General features: G+C 44.9%; 1 protein-coding gene across 3 annotated transcripts in view; it reads right to left on the reverse strand.

Moving 5' to 3' along the window:
- The window catches only part of RBMS3 (RNA binding motif single stranded interacting protein 3), a 1,376,050-nt gene that overhangs the window by 382,648 nt on the left and 976,849 nt on the right, over positions 1-16,553 (reverse strand). For all 3 annotated transcript variants that reach the window (XM_086942113.1, XM_086942115.1, XM_086942114.1), the window contains exon 6: positions 11,287-11,366. In XM_086942113.1, coding sequence (XP_086798239.1) covers positions 11,287-11,366 — 80 coding nt within the window. The remainder of the gene's footprint in view (positions 1-11,286; positions 11,367-16,553) is intronic.

The raw sequence follows: 16,553 nt of genomic DNA on the forward strand, positions 1-16,553 counted from the left end.
GCTCAAAATTGTTGTGCACAGCTGTATATCAAACAAAGAAAGGACCCTAGTCCGACAGAATCCTGTAGATATCGTTGTCAATCAAAGCAAGCTAGAGGTAATAGACAGAATCAAAACATGTTTTTAACCTTGTTTTAGCCTGAGGGTTGGAAAGACAGACCCCCACATACACGTTCCCTTCTAAATTTCAGCTGATTTACAGTTTCTCTCAGAAAAACATCACATAGTTTCGTGATCGAGAATGTCTTGCTATGTTATTGTCAATACATGTGTGAAAAGATAGTTATGAAGTGTCCCATGTGTGCATGAACTTTCTACCACTGTGACAGATAGTAGCTTTATAACAAAGTGTTTGATAGTTTTGTAGGCCACATTCTACCATACATTTACTGTCATAGATAGTAAAGGTCTCTGTGCACCATCCCTGTGATTTTCCCGTAACATCTGCATGTAGTGCTATTCCTCTTATGAAAGGTAACCAAAACATTTTAAATAAATCTCTTCTCAATCTTCTAAAACATCTGCACTAAATGTCCCTAAGATATTAAGAGTCCTGAAATATATTCACTTGAAGTTGCAAAATGTATACGTCTACCTAGAACTGATTTTGTGACATGAAGACAAATAGGAGTATTGTTGCTTCAGTGGGTGGAAGGCCCAAGAAGATGTGGCAGGAGGGAGAATAGATAGTTGATATGTAGAGCTGGAGACACAAATGTCATTTTGAAACAGGAAGCTAATAAAAAGTCCATAGTGGATCTGAATTTAACCAGACAATACCCCAGAAAATCAATAAAAAACCCACAGCACCTTCAAGGTACTCTGAAGTCACTCAATAAATACAGTGTAAAATCTTTTCTAAAATGCCACTAGATAAACATGTAATGTCTGTAGATATACTATAAAATTGTGCCTATAGTTTTCAAAATGAACTAACATGAAAATCATTAGAATATAATTATCCAAATCTAGCATAAAATGGCATTTAAGTAAAAAAAATAAAAAATCTTTAAAAGTATCAAATTGTCATCACCATAAATTCATCATGAAGTTGAGCCGAGTTTTCAAAATGAATGTCCAGTACCCATCACGAAATACCCATTAAACAGCACCATCTAGCATCAGCAACCACCGTACCCCAAAACATTATGCAATTCTCCAGAAATATTGGTCTTTCGGTCGCAAAACAATCATATATAGCACTGCGACTCGCTATTAGGAAGGGATGCCCTTTGCAGACCCTTCCTAATAGCGACTCACATACCATATTTTGCGCATCGGTAATAGGTTACCGGCTCACAAATGGGGCTTTGTACATTTAAAAATGCTTTCTTCCGGTCGGAAATGGTTTGTGAGCTGAAAAAAACTTCGAACCTCTGCCTCTAAGTCTGCAAATAAAAAGTGTTATGATACACTGATAAATGCAAATATATGATTCAATGGTGAAGAAAATTGACGAATAATTAAATTTACTGCAGAATAAGAAATGCCAAGGCATCATTCTGTGCCATGAAAAGACATGTGGATAATACCGTGGCCTGAAAAGAAATAGCACAAATGAGGCGCTAGGAAGAAGAAAACATCTGCCCACTCTACGCGGTAGAGCCAGATCCCTAACCCACTTGCCTTTATTCTGTGTAACTACTGGTGGGGGCATCTAGACCATTACCACATCTTTTATCTCACTAGCCTCTGGGGAGGAGGTGGAGATGTGGTGGATGGTGGCCCAGAGTCAGATGTCTCCCGGAGTGCATGTGCCTAGAAGCAGAATATAACCAGTAGGATTGGAGAATAGAACATGTCTCGGCTTGGTTAGAGTTCTCTAGGACCGCAGAAGCTCAAGACAGAATCTGACTACCGGCTCATCACGATTTCCAATGAGTACACACTTGAGTTTGGGAACTTTACTTTTTAAATATGGCCGAAGTACCATTTTCAAATTCTGCTAGGATGCCAGTGATGAGTCTTAAGTCAGTTTTTGGAAAAGAGGCAGACTACTATGATGTCTTCTTCCCGTCAGTACTATACACCGGTATTAGACAATGCCCCCTCCCCCCGCTTGAAGGAGTAATAATGATTTTTTTTAAACTCTAATATAATGGAGGATCCAGTAAGTTGGCCAACATTTTGACCAAATCCAAAACTTTCCTCCTGACCAGAATCGCATGACATGTCTAGGAAGCATTTTCCCATTCATTTTATGAAATAAAATATTTTGTACAGACACAAAATAAACTGAAAATAGCTGATATTTCAGGAAAATCCAACAGTCCCTTTCAACTTAGTCATTTTCAGCAGAAACCAGATTTCTGAGATTAGATTCCTTGCTCTGTAGAACTGGTGCTGATGCAGCCGAGGACTCTGCAATGGAATGGCTTTCATGAGCAATCCAAGACACAGCATCTGGTAAAACAAAGAGGATCTGTATCCAAATTATTTAAACTCATGCTCGGAATGTGCTATTTTTCCCCCAGACAGGAATATGTTTTTTAGATCTCTGCATAAAATGCTGCATGATACTGTTCAAGTAAGCCCGCCTCATCTTTTGACTCAATCAAAAGATAGACCACAAAGCGCTGTGGAGGGAGAAGACAGGAAATTGTGGTTGTGTTGAATTTGAGGTTAGTTTGATCTTGGGTCTCCAGCAGTCTGGTTTCTCTGCTTCCACCAGCCCAGGGTTCGCGATCATCTAACCGCTGATTGTCTGAATCAGAGAGACCGGTCCCAAAAGACTGTTCTAGGGTCAGGGAAAAGAAAAGTGACTAGCCAGGGTTTGAAAGTCAGATATTTGGGCCACACTCATCGTGATGATTACCAACAATGGAATCCTTGCATAAAACGTGTCGATTGTCTGCTGTTTGCGTCGCTGCTACTTCTGAAATGTAAGATTGGATGCTTAGCTCTGTTTTGTATTTTAGGGAGTTGAGTTGTGGAGGTGATTGTAGTAAATTCAGAAATAGAACTGGCCCCAGATATCACAGTGTCCAGCCCCCTTTAATGGTTCAGGGACAATTTATGTAAAAATTACAACAGGTTCCAAGCTCAATAGCAAGCCCACCCTTTCTCTACCACAGTCACCCACGCCTGCTACTTTCAAACATACTACATGACAATACAAGCTCCACAGAGTCCAAACTACTGCTACACACATACACTTCCCTCAATTTTTAAAGATGCTCACTTCTCCCTCTCTGCCTGTTCTTTTGCCCCCTCACATACCATAGTTGTCGCTTTTGGGGTGCAAACAGGCGTTACCTATCATCCAAATAAAATGTTGGATGGGTTTGTTGTCTTTGGACAATGAGGTAAGTCCAACAGGTCACCTATTATCGATATGTTAAATCTTATAGACCTTCAACTAGTGAGGTAAGTCCACCAGGTCACCCATCGTCAATATGTTAAATCTAATAGACCTCCGACTAGTGAGGTAAGTCCAACGGTTCACTCATAGTCAATATGTTAAATCTAATAGACCTCCGACTAGTGAGGTAAGTCCAACAGGTCACCCATCGTCAATATGTTAAATCTAATAGCCCTATGACTAGTGACATAAGTCCAACAGGTCACCCATCATCAATATGTTAAATCTAATAGACCTCTGGCTAATGAGGTATGTCCAACAGGTCACCTATAATCAATTTGTTAAATCTAATATTCCTCCGACTAGTGAGGTAAGTCCAACACGTCCCCCATCATCAATATGTTAAATCTAATAGACCGTTGACTAATGAGGTAAGTCCAACAGGTCCCCCGTCATCAATATGTTAAATCTAATAGACCTCTGACAAATGAGGTAAGTCCAACAGGTCACCTATCATCGATATGTTAAATCTAATAGACGTTCGACTAGTGAGGTAAGTCTAACAAGTCACCCATCACCAATATGTTAAATCCAATAGACCTTCGACTAATGAGGCAAGTCCAACAGGTCACCTATCATCGATATGTAAAATCTAATAGATATTCGGATAGTGAGGTAAGTCCAACAGGTTACCCATCGTCGATATGTTAAATCTAATAGACCTCAGACAAGTGAGGTAAATCCAACAGGTTACCCATCGTCGATATGTTAAATCTAATAGACCTCAGACAAGTGAGGTAAATCCAACAGGTCACCCATCATCAATATGTTAAATCTAATAAACCTCCGACTAGTGAGGTAAGTCTAACACGTCACCCATCATCGATATGTTGAATCGAATAGACGTTCGACTAATGAGGTAAGTCCAACAGGTCACCCATCATCAATATGTTAAATCTAATAGACCTCCAACTAGTGAGGTAAGTCCAACACGTCACCCATCATTGATATGTTGAATCGAATAGACGTTCGACTAATGAGGTAAGTCCAACAGGTCACCCATCGTCAATATGTTAAATCTAATAGACCTCCGACTAGTGAGGTAAGTCCAACACATCACCCATCATCGATATGTTGAATCGAATAGACGTTCGACTAATGAGGTAAGTCAACAGGTCACCCATCGTCAATATGTTAAACCTATTTTAAACCGCTTGACTGTCAAAGATCCCTGAAAACTGAGGGATGTTCCTGAATGAATGCATAAGGAGCTCATAATGTGCACTGCCACTCCCCAAGGAACATCCAGGCGCTATATTTGTAAAGCTTGAAAGCGCACATGATGACAACTATGCAAACCCAGTCCATCAAGACCCCAGACATCAGAGGCCACGTTTCACCACATTATCACATGGCTAGTGATTCTGGGAGCGAGGGCACTCCAAGGGGCCCTCAGCACCCCCTCGGAGCTGGCACCTTGTAAAACACTACACGCAAGTGATATGCCTTTAGAGGCATGACGTCACCAACACACAAAAAGAAGGTGTTCAAATGCTGATGGACACCTGCTTGTAAAAGGAATTCAAAGTTTCACTTCGCGCACAGTTGTAACATGTGGACTTCATGTCATATGAAGAAAGAGGAACATACAGTGCACATAGAATGCAGTGGTTCACACAGGAATTGCACTGGTAGGCGCACACCAATCTGTCACTGCTACATTCCCAATACAAACGAAGCCCTCAAAGTGCTCCGCTGGCTAACAGGCAATGCAAAGACAGCATTCAAGCCTCAAGGCGCTCGAAATTGTTTACAAAGTGTATTGGGGCAAAATCCCAGAACACCTGTTGAAACTGACCCTCCCTCCGTCCAACCCTAGGAATCTAGGCTCACCCGCTGCAGACTTAACCAATGGACCCTCAAATGCGGAACCAAGCAGCCGGATCCATTGGTGTCTACAAAGAGGAGCATGAAATGCTCAGAGCAGAAACCCCAAAACAGATTCAAATAGCCTGAGGAAACGCGTCGAATCCAGAACTTTCCACGAGGCCTAGTGAGATCCCCCCAGGACAAGTGATGCAAATCACGAATATCGGCCATGGTTCCCGTCTCATAGGAAAAAATTCAGTAGCGGCCAGTGTTGTGCACGAGTGTCGGGAAGGGGCATAGGGGTCACCGGACACAAAAAAAAAAGCTTACCTGCAGCCGACCACGTCGCCCTTTTCTGCTCCTCTCTTTGCAGGCACAGACTTCCTGCAGCCAACCCTGAAGCTGCTCTCATGAATGAGAGCAGCTTCAGGATTGGCCTTAGCGCCCTCGATTTGCGCTACCAGACAGGCTGGAACCCTGTTCCTGCTCTCTCCAACCCGGCACCACAGCTCGGGTTGGAGGGAGCTTCAATGCACATGACGGTGCGGCTAGCCTAAAAACGACAGGACAAACCGTCATGTGCTCTGACAACATTGCTGGAGTTGCGTCGCAAGCACGACGCAGCTCCAGCAATGCTCTGGGGGCCCTATTCTTACAATGCTGCGTCAATCCTTATGCCTGCTTCAAGCAGGCGCAGGGTTTTGACGCAGCATGGGCCCATAAGTGACTGAGTGAAATTTTGTAGATTTCCCTCAGACACTTGTAGGAGGCGTTCCTGCGCAGGAACGCCCCCCCTGCGCAGGAACACCTCCTTCTGGCGCAGGGCTTTACAACGTGACGCATCCCCCAGATGCATCACGTTGTAAATATCCCGCAGCATGGCACATGTTTTGTGCCTTGCTACGTCACAAAAGTGACACAACGGCGGCGTAAAATGGGCGCAAGGGGCTTGTAAATCTGCCCCCCCATACACACAAATAAATAAATATGATTTATGGGATTCTAAAACTAACGTTTCCTAAAACAGAAAATGTCACTCCTCCAGAGGTGAATAACCCTACCTACTGTCCATGCACACAGGTCAGGCAACTGTGACACCACAAACCCACTAAAGCACAAACATGAGTCACCCAGTTGTGTACTGATCACTAGTACAAGCTAACCAAAGGGTCCAGGGACCAGATTAAACCTGAAATTGGCAAAACATTGACTGAAAGAGTGAAATGTATACATAGCGCCCAATTCTCCCCACCAGCAGCCTTACATGATGGTATATTAAGCGTTTTTTAAATATCACAGCACTTGTCATTCGCACAACGTCTCGGTGTCATGATGACGCCACTTGCGAATCAAGATACGGCAAAGACTCCTTGGCATACAAAGACTGTTTGAAGCTATTAGAAGATATTCAAACAACACTTTGGAGATATATTAATACCACTGAAAAGTTAGAGCTGCGAAGACAATTAAAGATTCATATATTCGTCTCCGCCGCGATAATGAGCTTTTCTTTAATATCTGGAAGCCCAGTCGCCAGGAGTTGGCAGGTCTGCTTCCTTTGATGTGGATATGTCCAATGCCTTCCATCGCGAGGGATGAAATGGAACAGAGCGCGGGGAAGAGACACTTGCGCGAACTCCCCTGCTCGTTAGGGAGCGGTGTTGTCCAACACTCAGTCTGAGATTAATGACTGCTGTTCTAATGTCACTCTAAGCCATGGGGTTTAGAAGACAAACTCCTTCTGTTGAAGGAGTGTGATTGTCTGAAGATCCTGAACGGTACATGGTGAGCGGGTCGATGAACACATATGTATCCCGGATCAGAACCTGTAGTGCGTCTTTCATCAGATTAGGAGCTCTTGAGATAGTGCTGGGGTTGTCTCAGCCCATCCGAAGGCTTATAATGCAGGCACTAATGTAGCCTTATAGCCCACCGTAGCGGGCTACACCGACTAATAAAGGCCTGCTACAGCGTTCGGCTCAGGCCTTTTACAAGGGAGCGGGACTTTAATAGCTGGTATAGCCCAGCTACAAAGGGCTATAAGGCTATTAGAACAGTCTGCCACTAGAGGGTAGAATGTTCTAACAAATAAAACAAAGGCTTCAGGGAGCCCAAGGGGACTGAAATCCCCTCAGGCTCCCTGAAGCATTTGTTCACAGCTACAGCTGTGAACAAAGACAATCATTGGAATGTTGGAGCTCCGGGCTTAAACCAGCCATTTTAAGCCCGGAGCACTCCATTGTTTTCAATGGAGCTCCCAACATTCCAATGTTCTAACTATTATTAGAACACTGGAGCATTGGCAGCTCTTCTGAAGACAATAAAGGGCCAATAGTAGGAGGTACAGACCTCCTGCTCCAACATTCTAATGTTTATCTTTCTAAATCTTCTTTTTTTATTTAGAACATTCTACATTCCATTAGTGGAATGTTCAGTATAGCCTTAGAGCCCATCGTAGCGAGCTCTACCGGCCATTAAAGACCTGCAACAGTGTTAAAGGCCCAAGCCGAAGGCGATAATATATATAATGTATAATAATTATAATATTATTATAATCATTCTGACTCTGGCCATAACAGCTATTAAAGGCCCTCTCCCTCGTTAAAGGCCCTCGCCTATAACAACCTCACAGGGACTTTAACAGCCCTTAGTAGCGGGTTGCAATGCTTTACCAGAACATTGGCAGGCTGGAACTCTACTGAAGGCAATGGATTCACTCAGGCCCAATATTGGCTGTTGAGAACTTTTGCATCAACATTCCAATGTGCGTCTTTATGCTAGTCCATTTTAAATTAAGAACTTTCTTCCATTAGCAAGTGCAATGTTCTAATAGCATGATAGTCCTTCTGCCTCAAGCTATACTGCCTGTTAAAAGTCTTCACCTTCGTTCCAGGCCAAAATCAGGGCTCAAGCATATACCATAGGTTTAGGTCTTTAACATACATTTGAACCTAGCTCATATAATCCTTATTCTCCAACATTCCAATGCTTGTCTCTTTGTTTCTCACTGTTAGTGCATACTAACCTCAATAAGTGCCATTCTACCCCGGGCTATAGTAGCTGTTAAAGGCCCTCTGCCTTGTTATAGGTTATATAATTAGTCTTTGGGCCATTAAGAACTATTATAGCTCTCAGCAGCGGGCAACAATGGCTAATTGTTAGCTGGCATTCTAAGCTCTGAAAGTGTGTGAAGCAGGGGCATACCTCAGGGAGCAAATTGAGTGATGTTGTCTTCCTGCTGCCTCAGTTCTTCTCAGACCTGACAGAGGAAGGAGCAGGTCAACTGATACCTTCTCGGTCACTGTGGGTCTGCACAGACCTGCCCCGTGAGGGGACAATGGCCGTACTGACAAGTGGCTTCGACAGAGTCTCGGCCAGCACAACACTAGAGGATGGCCTTTGGTGGGAGGAGGAAGGAACCTGCATAGGGCAGTGGGGGATGGCAGGGGTGTAACACAGGCCCCCGCAGAGCGGGGGCCCGCAATCTCCTGAGGGCCCGCTCAGCACCGCACTTCGGCTGGAGAGCTCCAGATTGAGTCCGGAGGGGGCCCCTCCATGTACCCTGCAGGGGAGCCCCCTCAAGTTTCGTTATGCCACTGGGGGATGGTGGTGGGCACCAATTGAAAGGAAATATACTTAGGTCCTGCCCACAATTGTAGGCATCACACATCTGGCAAACAGAGTGACTTGCTATACGACAATTGCTAAAATGGGCATACGATAATGCCTTATGGATCAATCTACTACCTGTCAACTGTTATGTAATTTAACCTTTGATGGACCTTTCATGTGGGATAGACCCGTGAGTTTCTTTTGGAGGCACTTAACTAATTAGTTTAAAAAGGAGGCTTGTTATAATCAAAAATAACGAGTAGTCCCGCTCCTTGAACTCATCCAATGGCATGTGCCACTGTAAGGATGATTGATACGTGAAACCTATAGAAATAATATTATTGATAATGTAAGATGGCTACAAGGTAACTTTAAATACTGAAGGAGTCAGAGAGAGCCATGCCCTAATACACTCTGTAAAGCTGCCCTCTTTGTCTTTCTACTTGGCAGAGAAAATTAAATCGCCTAAGTTTTGTAAGAAGATACCTCCCCTCCATGTATACCTGGTTTCCCTGCCCTTTTGTTTCCCTGTGTTCATCATATTAGGTCACAAGAAGGTAATGAGTAGGACACCAAAATTCCCTGTTAGAGTAACAGCATCAGTGTTAATGATGGGCTCTAAAACTTCGGCACTAATTATTATGTAGTGACTATTGCAAAACAAAGGTATGCAGATTATTTCCAAATGTATTACCATGGTGCCTGAAGCAGTCCATGAAAGCATAAGACGGCCTTAAACCGAAACATCAAGGGATACAGTTTAAATGTGAGGTTTAGGCTTTTCACAACCATGTTAGGCTGTAAATAAATGATTATTGCAGTTATTACTTTTATTGATGATGGTGATGTTGATAGTACTTTTTGCTAGTAATATTTATTAATATTATTATTAATAATAATAATAATAATAATAATAATAATAATAATAATAATAATAATAATAATAATAATAAGAAGAAGAAGAAGAAGAAGAAGAAGAAGAAGAATAACACAATTCTGAAAACAAGACTTCTGCCCTAGCACATGAAGAGTGACATTCAACCCTGACTGATTGGAAGAGAATGCAATAGACAATAGTAGAAATTATCATAGTTTGCAAAAATGCGGCTGACATGGTTGACACTATGAACAAAAGAGGTAATTCGCAGAGTGATTTCTTTGATCATCTTGAGCATAGCAGGTGCAACAATGCACACGTATTCCTATTCTATAATGTTTTTTTAACTTGTTTGATTTCCACTGTTCCAAGAAAGGCCTCCTTATGTGTGGCTTTCCTTTTTTACTATGACATTTTACAAGGTGTGTAAAGCAATGATTACATTGCTCGTGTGATACAGCGTGGTCTTCATAAGCGTATGCAGCAGTATAAGTGTACATCCACCAACCGCAATATGAATCAGTACAGTCAATACATGTATTTGGAGGGACAAGATAAACTTCATCACCGTATACACCATCCTGCCCACTTGCACCCCCGCCAGGGTTGAGTGCACATCACCTTCTGTGCACCCGCTTTACGATTTGCATCATACATTTACTCCATTCCTTAATTCCTTCAGAAAAAAATAACTGTTCACCTGTATCAAGTATTCAACATCTCAAGATGAAAATCATTTCTCTCCACTTTACTTGCAAGTGCATATATTTTCTATAAAGGTACAACAAGTACCCAATGTGGAATTTACCAACAGTACAACAGAAAGCAGTAGAGTACCACAATTGATAAAAAAAAATTGTGGTTCATTTCGTGGCCACCAAAACAGAACATGTGAAGACCAAAGACACGACTTTAAGTTGACCACAGATCTCAACCTAACATGGTAAATAACATATATTAGGACACACATTTTCCAATAAAGAGCTTTATATTAGCATTTGAAATTCCTTCTGGTCACAGGTTTCAAGACCACATCTCTGATTCTGAATGAAGGACAAGAATCTGTTTCAATCTTAGCCTATTGATTGTCTCAGAGGCTTTCTTTGGAGCATTAATGACCTTGGTTCACATCCTCTTTACTCAGTACCACACTCCAATCATGGACCCAGGCCATACCAATACTAGCCTGATTTAGGGGAGGGCTGAAGGCACATTTCTTTAAAGCATGCTCCATCACAATGAAGACACAGTTCAACTCAACTCTCAGAACCAAGCGTCCCCTCCAATCAATCTTTGCTGCATCTTTGCCTTTGACCTTATTACACCTCTCTGCTCCTTTTGCCCTGCTTGGCGCTACGCAAATAGAGCATAAATACATCTATTGAAAGCGTAGCATGGAGAAAAAGCGGGAAAAAATGACCAGGAACCAGGGATGAGGCTTGGGAGAAAAAAGCACATACAAACACCCAGACATTTTGATGACTTAACACAATAAGGTAATCAGGAGTGGACTGCTACCACATGTGTCAACTCCTCCATCCAGCACTACCTCAAACTCTGCAAAATCACACTTTGATGAGAAGATGGAAGGGACTTTTGTATTTAAAGAAACTTTAGAAGTACTTACGCGGTATACCCGGCGGCGTTTTCAGGTACTTTCCATTAAAATGCTGAATAACTACTTCACATTTTTCAGTAGACTCCATTCTGAAACGAACACAAAGATGCTTGAGCCAAACCAGATATTTAGCTAGATTCCACTGCAAAATCAAAATAATGTGAACTTTTTATTCAGTAGAAACATGCTCTTAGAATAGCTCCAGTACACTGAAAATACATGAAAGGGGTGGGTACCCTTCCATTCCCCAGATGTAGCCTAATTCTGAATGATGTTTGGTTGTTTCATTTAATCATAACATAATGTCATCCATTTCAGGTATTCCTGAAAGTTATGGAATATGTGAATAATCAATATACCTCAATCTCTTTAAAAGCTGCCATGACTGAGAGACTCTCTCAAACTTCCCTGTGAAGTACCAGAAATGCTGGGCACAGGCTGCCTGATTGTGTTTGTTTTACACGACGTTGTTGCCTTGCTCATGTTTGGACAGAGTTATGCTGCTCTGATGGGCTGTAATGTGAAATATGTATGAGATGTTGCTTTTATTTTTTTCATGTTGACTTGAGTTATTGTTAACTAAATCTGACACTGCAATATTTCACCGCATATGGAGAATGTTTATGTATTTTTCTGGCGCTGTTGATGACACTTTGAACATCCAGTGCTTAAAGAATGTGTCAAGATGCAAACATATACAGAGGCATAATAAAAACTCAGTGAAGGATTTAAGCTTTTCCCTTGGAACGACTTCTGATTATATGGGAGCCCCACAGATCTCACAGGATGGCTTTTTCTTCTTTGCATATTCATGCACTGTGTCCCTCTGAGTGTTGCAATGTTTCGGTCTCATCTGTCGCTCATATGTCAGGCCTGCCTCTGGTCAAACCCCTGATCATAGATCACTGAGGAGATTTGTATGCTCTATAAGACGAGTCAACTGTTCTCCTATACGGGTCTGCATGAGGCAGGGTATGCTCAGACGTGAGTCCCTTGCTCACATTGCCACTGGATTCAAGCAAGCCTGGCTGAAGACGGCTGGAATGCCAGAAACCGGTCCTAGGAAGCTTGTTTCCAGTCCAGGGAAGGCATGGCTTGGCAGTCCGGGCTGACTGCTCCCATGAGGCACAGGGTCAGACTGATTTGCATATGGCCATGTCTGAACTGGGGTGGCAGAGTGGGCTAAAGAACGGTGATGGATTAAACCCAGATCTGTTGACTGGGTGTGAGTGTTTGATTGGTTCAGATGCTCCGTCTATCACCACCCCCTTTTGTACCGCTTTGTTCGCCATAAGTTAGCAGGGTATGCTCAGATGTGAGTACCTTGTTCACTCTGCCACTGGATTCAAGCAAGCCTGACTGAAGACGGCTGGAATGCCAGAAACCGGTCCTAGGAATCTTGTTTCCGGTCCAGGGAAGGCATGGCTTGGCAGTTCGGGCTGGACTGTTCCCATGAGGCACAGGGTCAGACTGATTTGCATATGGCCATGTCTGAACTGGGGTGGCAGAGTGGGCTAAAGAACGGTGATGGATTAAACCCAGATCTGTTGACTGGGTGTGAGTGTTTGATTGGTTCAGATGCTCCGTCCATCACAACCCCCTTTTGTACCGCTTTTTTCGCCATAAGTTGGCAGGCTATGCTCAGACGTGAGTCCCTTGCTCACTTTGCCACTGGATTCAAGCAAGCCTGGCTGAAGACGGCTGGAATGCCAGAAACCGGTCCTAGGAAGCTTGTTTCTGGTCCAGGGAAGGCATGGTTTGGCAGTTCGGGCTGGACTGTTCCCATGAGGCACAGGGTCAGACTGATTTGCATATGGCCATGTCTGAACTGGGGTGGCAGAGTGGGCTAAAGAACGGTGATGAAATAAACCCAGATCTGTTGACTGGGTGTGAGTGTTTGATTGGTTCAGATGCTCCGTCCATCACCACCCCCTTTTGTACCGCTTTGTTCGCCATACGTTAGTAGGGTATGCTCAGACGTGAGTCCATTGCTCACTTTGCCACTGGATTAAAGCAAGCCTGGCTGAAGACGGCTGGAATGCCAGAAACCGGTCCTCGGAAGCTTGTTTCCGGTCCAGGGAAGGCATGGCTTGGCAGTTCGGGCTGGACTGTTCCCATGAGGCACAGGGTCAGATTGATTTGCATATGGCCATGTCTGAACTGGGGTGGCAAAGTGGGCTAAAGAACGGTGATGGATTAAACCCAGATCTGTTGACTGGGTGTGAGTGTTTGATTGGTTCAGATGCTCCGTCCATCACCACCCCCTTTTGTACCGCTTTGTTCGCCATAAGTTGGCAGGGTATGCCAAGATGCGAGTCCCTTGCTCACTTTGCCACTGGATTCAAGCAAGCCTGGCTGAAGACGGCTGGAATGCCAGAAACCGGTCCTAGGAAGCTTGTTTCCAGTCCAGGGAAGGCATGGCTTGGCAGTCCGGGCTGGACTGTTCCCATGAGGCACAGGGTCAGACTGATTTGCATATGGCCATGTCTGAACTGGGGTAGCAGAGTGAGCTAAAGAACGGTGATGGATTAAACCCAGATCTGTTGACTGGGTGTGAGTGTTTGATTGGTTCAGATGCTCCGTCTATCACCACCCCCTTTTGTACCGCTTTGTTCGCCATAAGTTAGCAGGGTATGCTCAGACGTGAGTCCCTTGCTCACTTTGCCACTGAATTCAAGCAAGCCTGACTGAAGACGGCTGGAGTGCCAGAAACCGGTTCTAGGAATCTTGTTTCCGGTCCAGGGAAGGCATGGCTTGGCAGTTCGGGCTGGACTGTTCCCATGAGGCACAGGGTCAGACTGATTTGCATATGGCCATGTCTGAACTGGGGTGGCAGAGTGGGTTAAAGAACGGTGATGGATTAAACCCAGATCTGTTGACTGGGTGTGAGTGTTTGATTGGTTCAGATGCTCCGTCCATCACAACCCCCTTTTGTACCGCTTTGTTCGCCATAAGTTAGCAGGGTATGCTCAGACTTGAGTCCCTTGCTCACTTTGCCGCTGGATTCAAGCAAGCCTGACTGAAGACGGCTGGAATGCCAGAAACCGGTCCTATGAATCTTGTTTCCGGTCCAGGGAAGGCATGGCTTGGCAGTTCGGGCTGGACTGGTCCCATGAGGCACAGGGTCAGACTTCATGCATATGGCCATGTCTGAACTGGGGTGGCAGAGTGGGCTAAAGAACGGTGATGGATTAAACCCAGATCTGTTGACTGGGTGTGAGTGTTTGATTGGTTCAGATGCTCCGTCCATCACCACCCCCTTTTGTACCGCTTTTGTTCGCCATAAGTTGGCAGGGTATGCTCAGACGTGAGTCACTTGCTCACTTTGCCACTGGATACAAGCAAGCCTGGCTGAAGATGGCTGGAATGCCAGAAACCGGTCCTAGGAAGCTTGTTTCCGGTCCAGGGAAGGCATGGCTTGGCAGTCCGGGCTGGACTGTTCCCATGAGGAACAGGGTCAGACTGATTTGCATATGGCCATTTCTGACTTGGGGTGGCAGAGTGGGCTAACGAACGGTGATGGATTAAACCCAGATCTGTTGACTGGGTGTGAGTGTTTGATTGGTTCAGATGCTCCGTCCATCACCACCCCCTTTTGTACCGCTTTGTTCGCCATAAGTTAGCAGGGTATGCTCAGATGTGAGTCCCTTGCTCACTCTGCCACTGGATTCAAGCAAGCCTGACTGAAGACGGCTGGAATGCCAGAAACCGGTTCTAGGAATCTTGTTTCCAGTCCAGGGAAGGCATGGCTTGGCAGTCCGGGCTGACTGCTCCCATGAGGCACAGGGTCAGACTGATTTGCATATGGCCATGTCTGAACTGGGGTGGCAGAGTGGGCTAAAGAACGGTGATGGATTAAACCCAGATCTGTTGACTGGGTGTGAGTGTTTGATCGGTTCAGATGCTCCGTCTATCACCACCCCCTTTTGTACCGCTTTGTTCGCCATAAGTTAGCAGGGTATGCTCAGATGTGAGTCCCTTGCTCACTCTGCCACTGGATTCAAGCAAGCCTGACTGAAGACGGCTGGAATGCCAGAAACCGGTCCTAGGAATCTTGTTTCCGGTCCAGGGAAGGCATGGCTTGGCAGTTCGGGCTGGACTGTTCCCATGAGGCACAGGGTCAGACTGATTTGCATATGGCCATGTCTGAACTGGGGTGGCAGAGTGGGCTAAAGAACGGTGATGGATTAAACCCAGATCTGTTGACTGGGTGTGAGTGTTTGATTGGTTCAGATGCTCCGTCCATCACAACCCCCTTTTGTACCGCTTTTTTCGCCATAAGTTGGCAGGCTATGCTCAGACGTGAGTCCCTTGCTCACTTTGCCACTGGATTCAAACAAGCCTGGCTGAAGACGGCTGGAATGCCAGAAACCGGTCCTAGGAAGCTTGTTTCTGGTCCAGGGAAGGCATGGTTTGGCAGTTCGGGCTGGACTGTTCCCATGAGGCACAGGGTCAGACTGATTTGCATATGGCCATGTCTGAACTGGGGTGGCAGAGTGGGCTAAAGAACGGTGATGAAATAAACCCAGATCTGTTGACTGGGTGTGAGTGTTTGATTGGTTCAGATGCTCCGTCCATCACCACCCCCTTTTGTACCGCTTTGTTCGCCATAAGTTAGTAGGGTATGCTCAGACGTGAGTCCATTGCTCACTTTGCCACTGGATTGAAGCAAGCCTGGCTGAAGACGGCTGGAATGCCAGAAACCGGTCCTCGGAAGCTTGTTTCCGGTCCAGGGAAGGCATGGCTTGGCAGTTCGGGCTGGACTGTTCCCATGAGGCACAGGGTCAGATTGATTTGCATATGGCCATGTCTGAACTGGGGTGGCAAAGTGGGCTAAAGAACGGTGATGGATTAAACCCAGATCTGTTGACTGGGTGTGAGTGTTTGATTGGTTCAGATGCTCCGTCCATCACCACCCCCTTTTGTACCGCTTTGTTCGCCATAAGTTGGCAGGGTATGCCAAGATGCGAGTCCCTTGCTCACTTTGCCACTGGATTCAAGCAAGCCTGGCTGAAGACGGCTGGAATGCCAGAAACCGGTCCTAGGAAGCTTGTTTCCAGTCCAGGGAAGGCATGGCTTGGCAGTCCGGGCTGGACTGTTCCCATGAGGCACAGGGTCAGACTGATTTGCATATGGCCATGTCTGAACTGGGGTAGCAGAGTGAGCTAAAGAACGGTGATGGATTAAACCCAGATCTGTTGACTGGGTGTGAGTGTTTGATTGGTTCAGATGCTCCGTCTATCACCACCCCCTTTTGTACCGCTTTGTTCGCCATA

Source organism: Lissotriton vulgaris, chromosome 10 (genome assembly GCF_964263255.1).
Source record: "Lissotriton vulgaris chromosome 10, aLisVul1.2, whole genome shotgun sequence".
NCBI classification, from domain to species: domain Eukaryota; kingdom Metazoa; phylum Chordata; class Amphibia; order Caudata; family Salamandridae; genus Lissotriton; species Lissotriton vulgaris.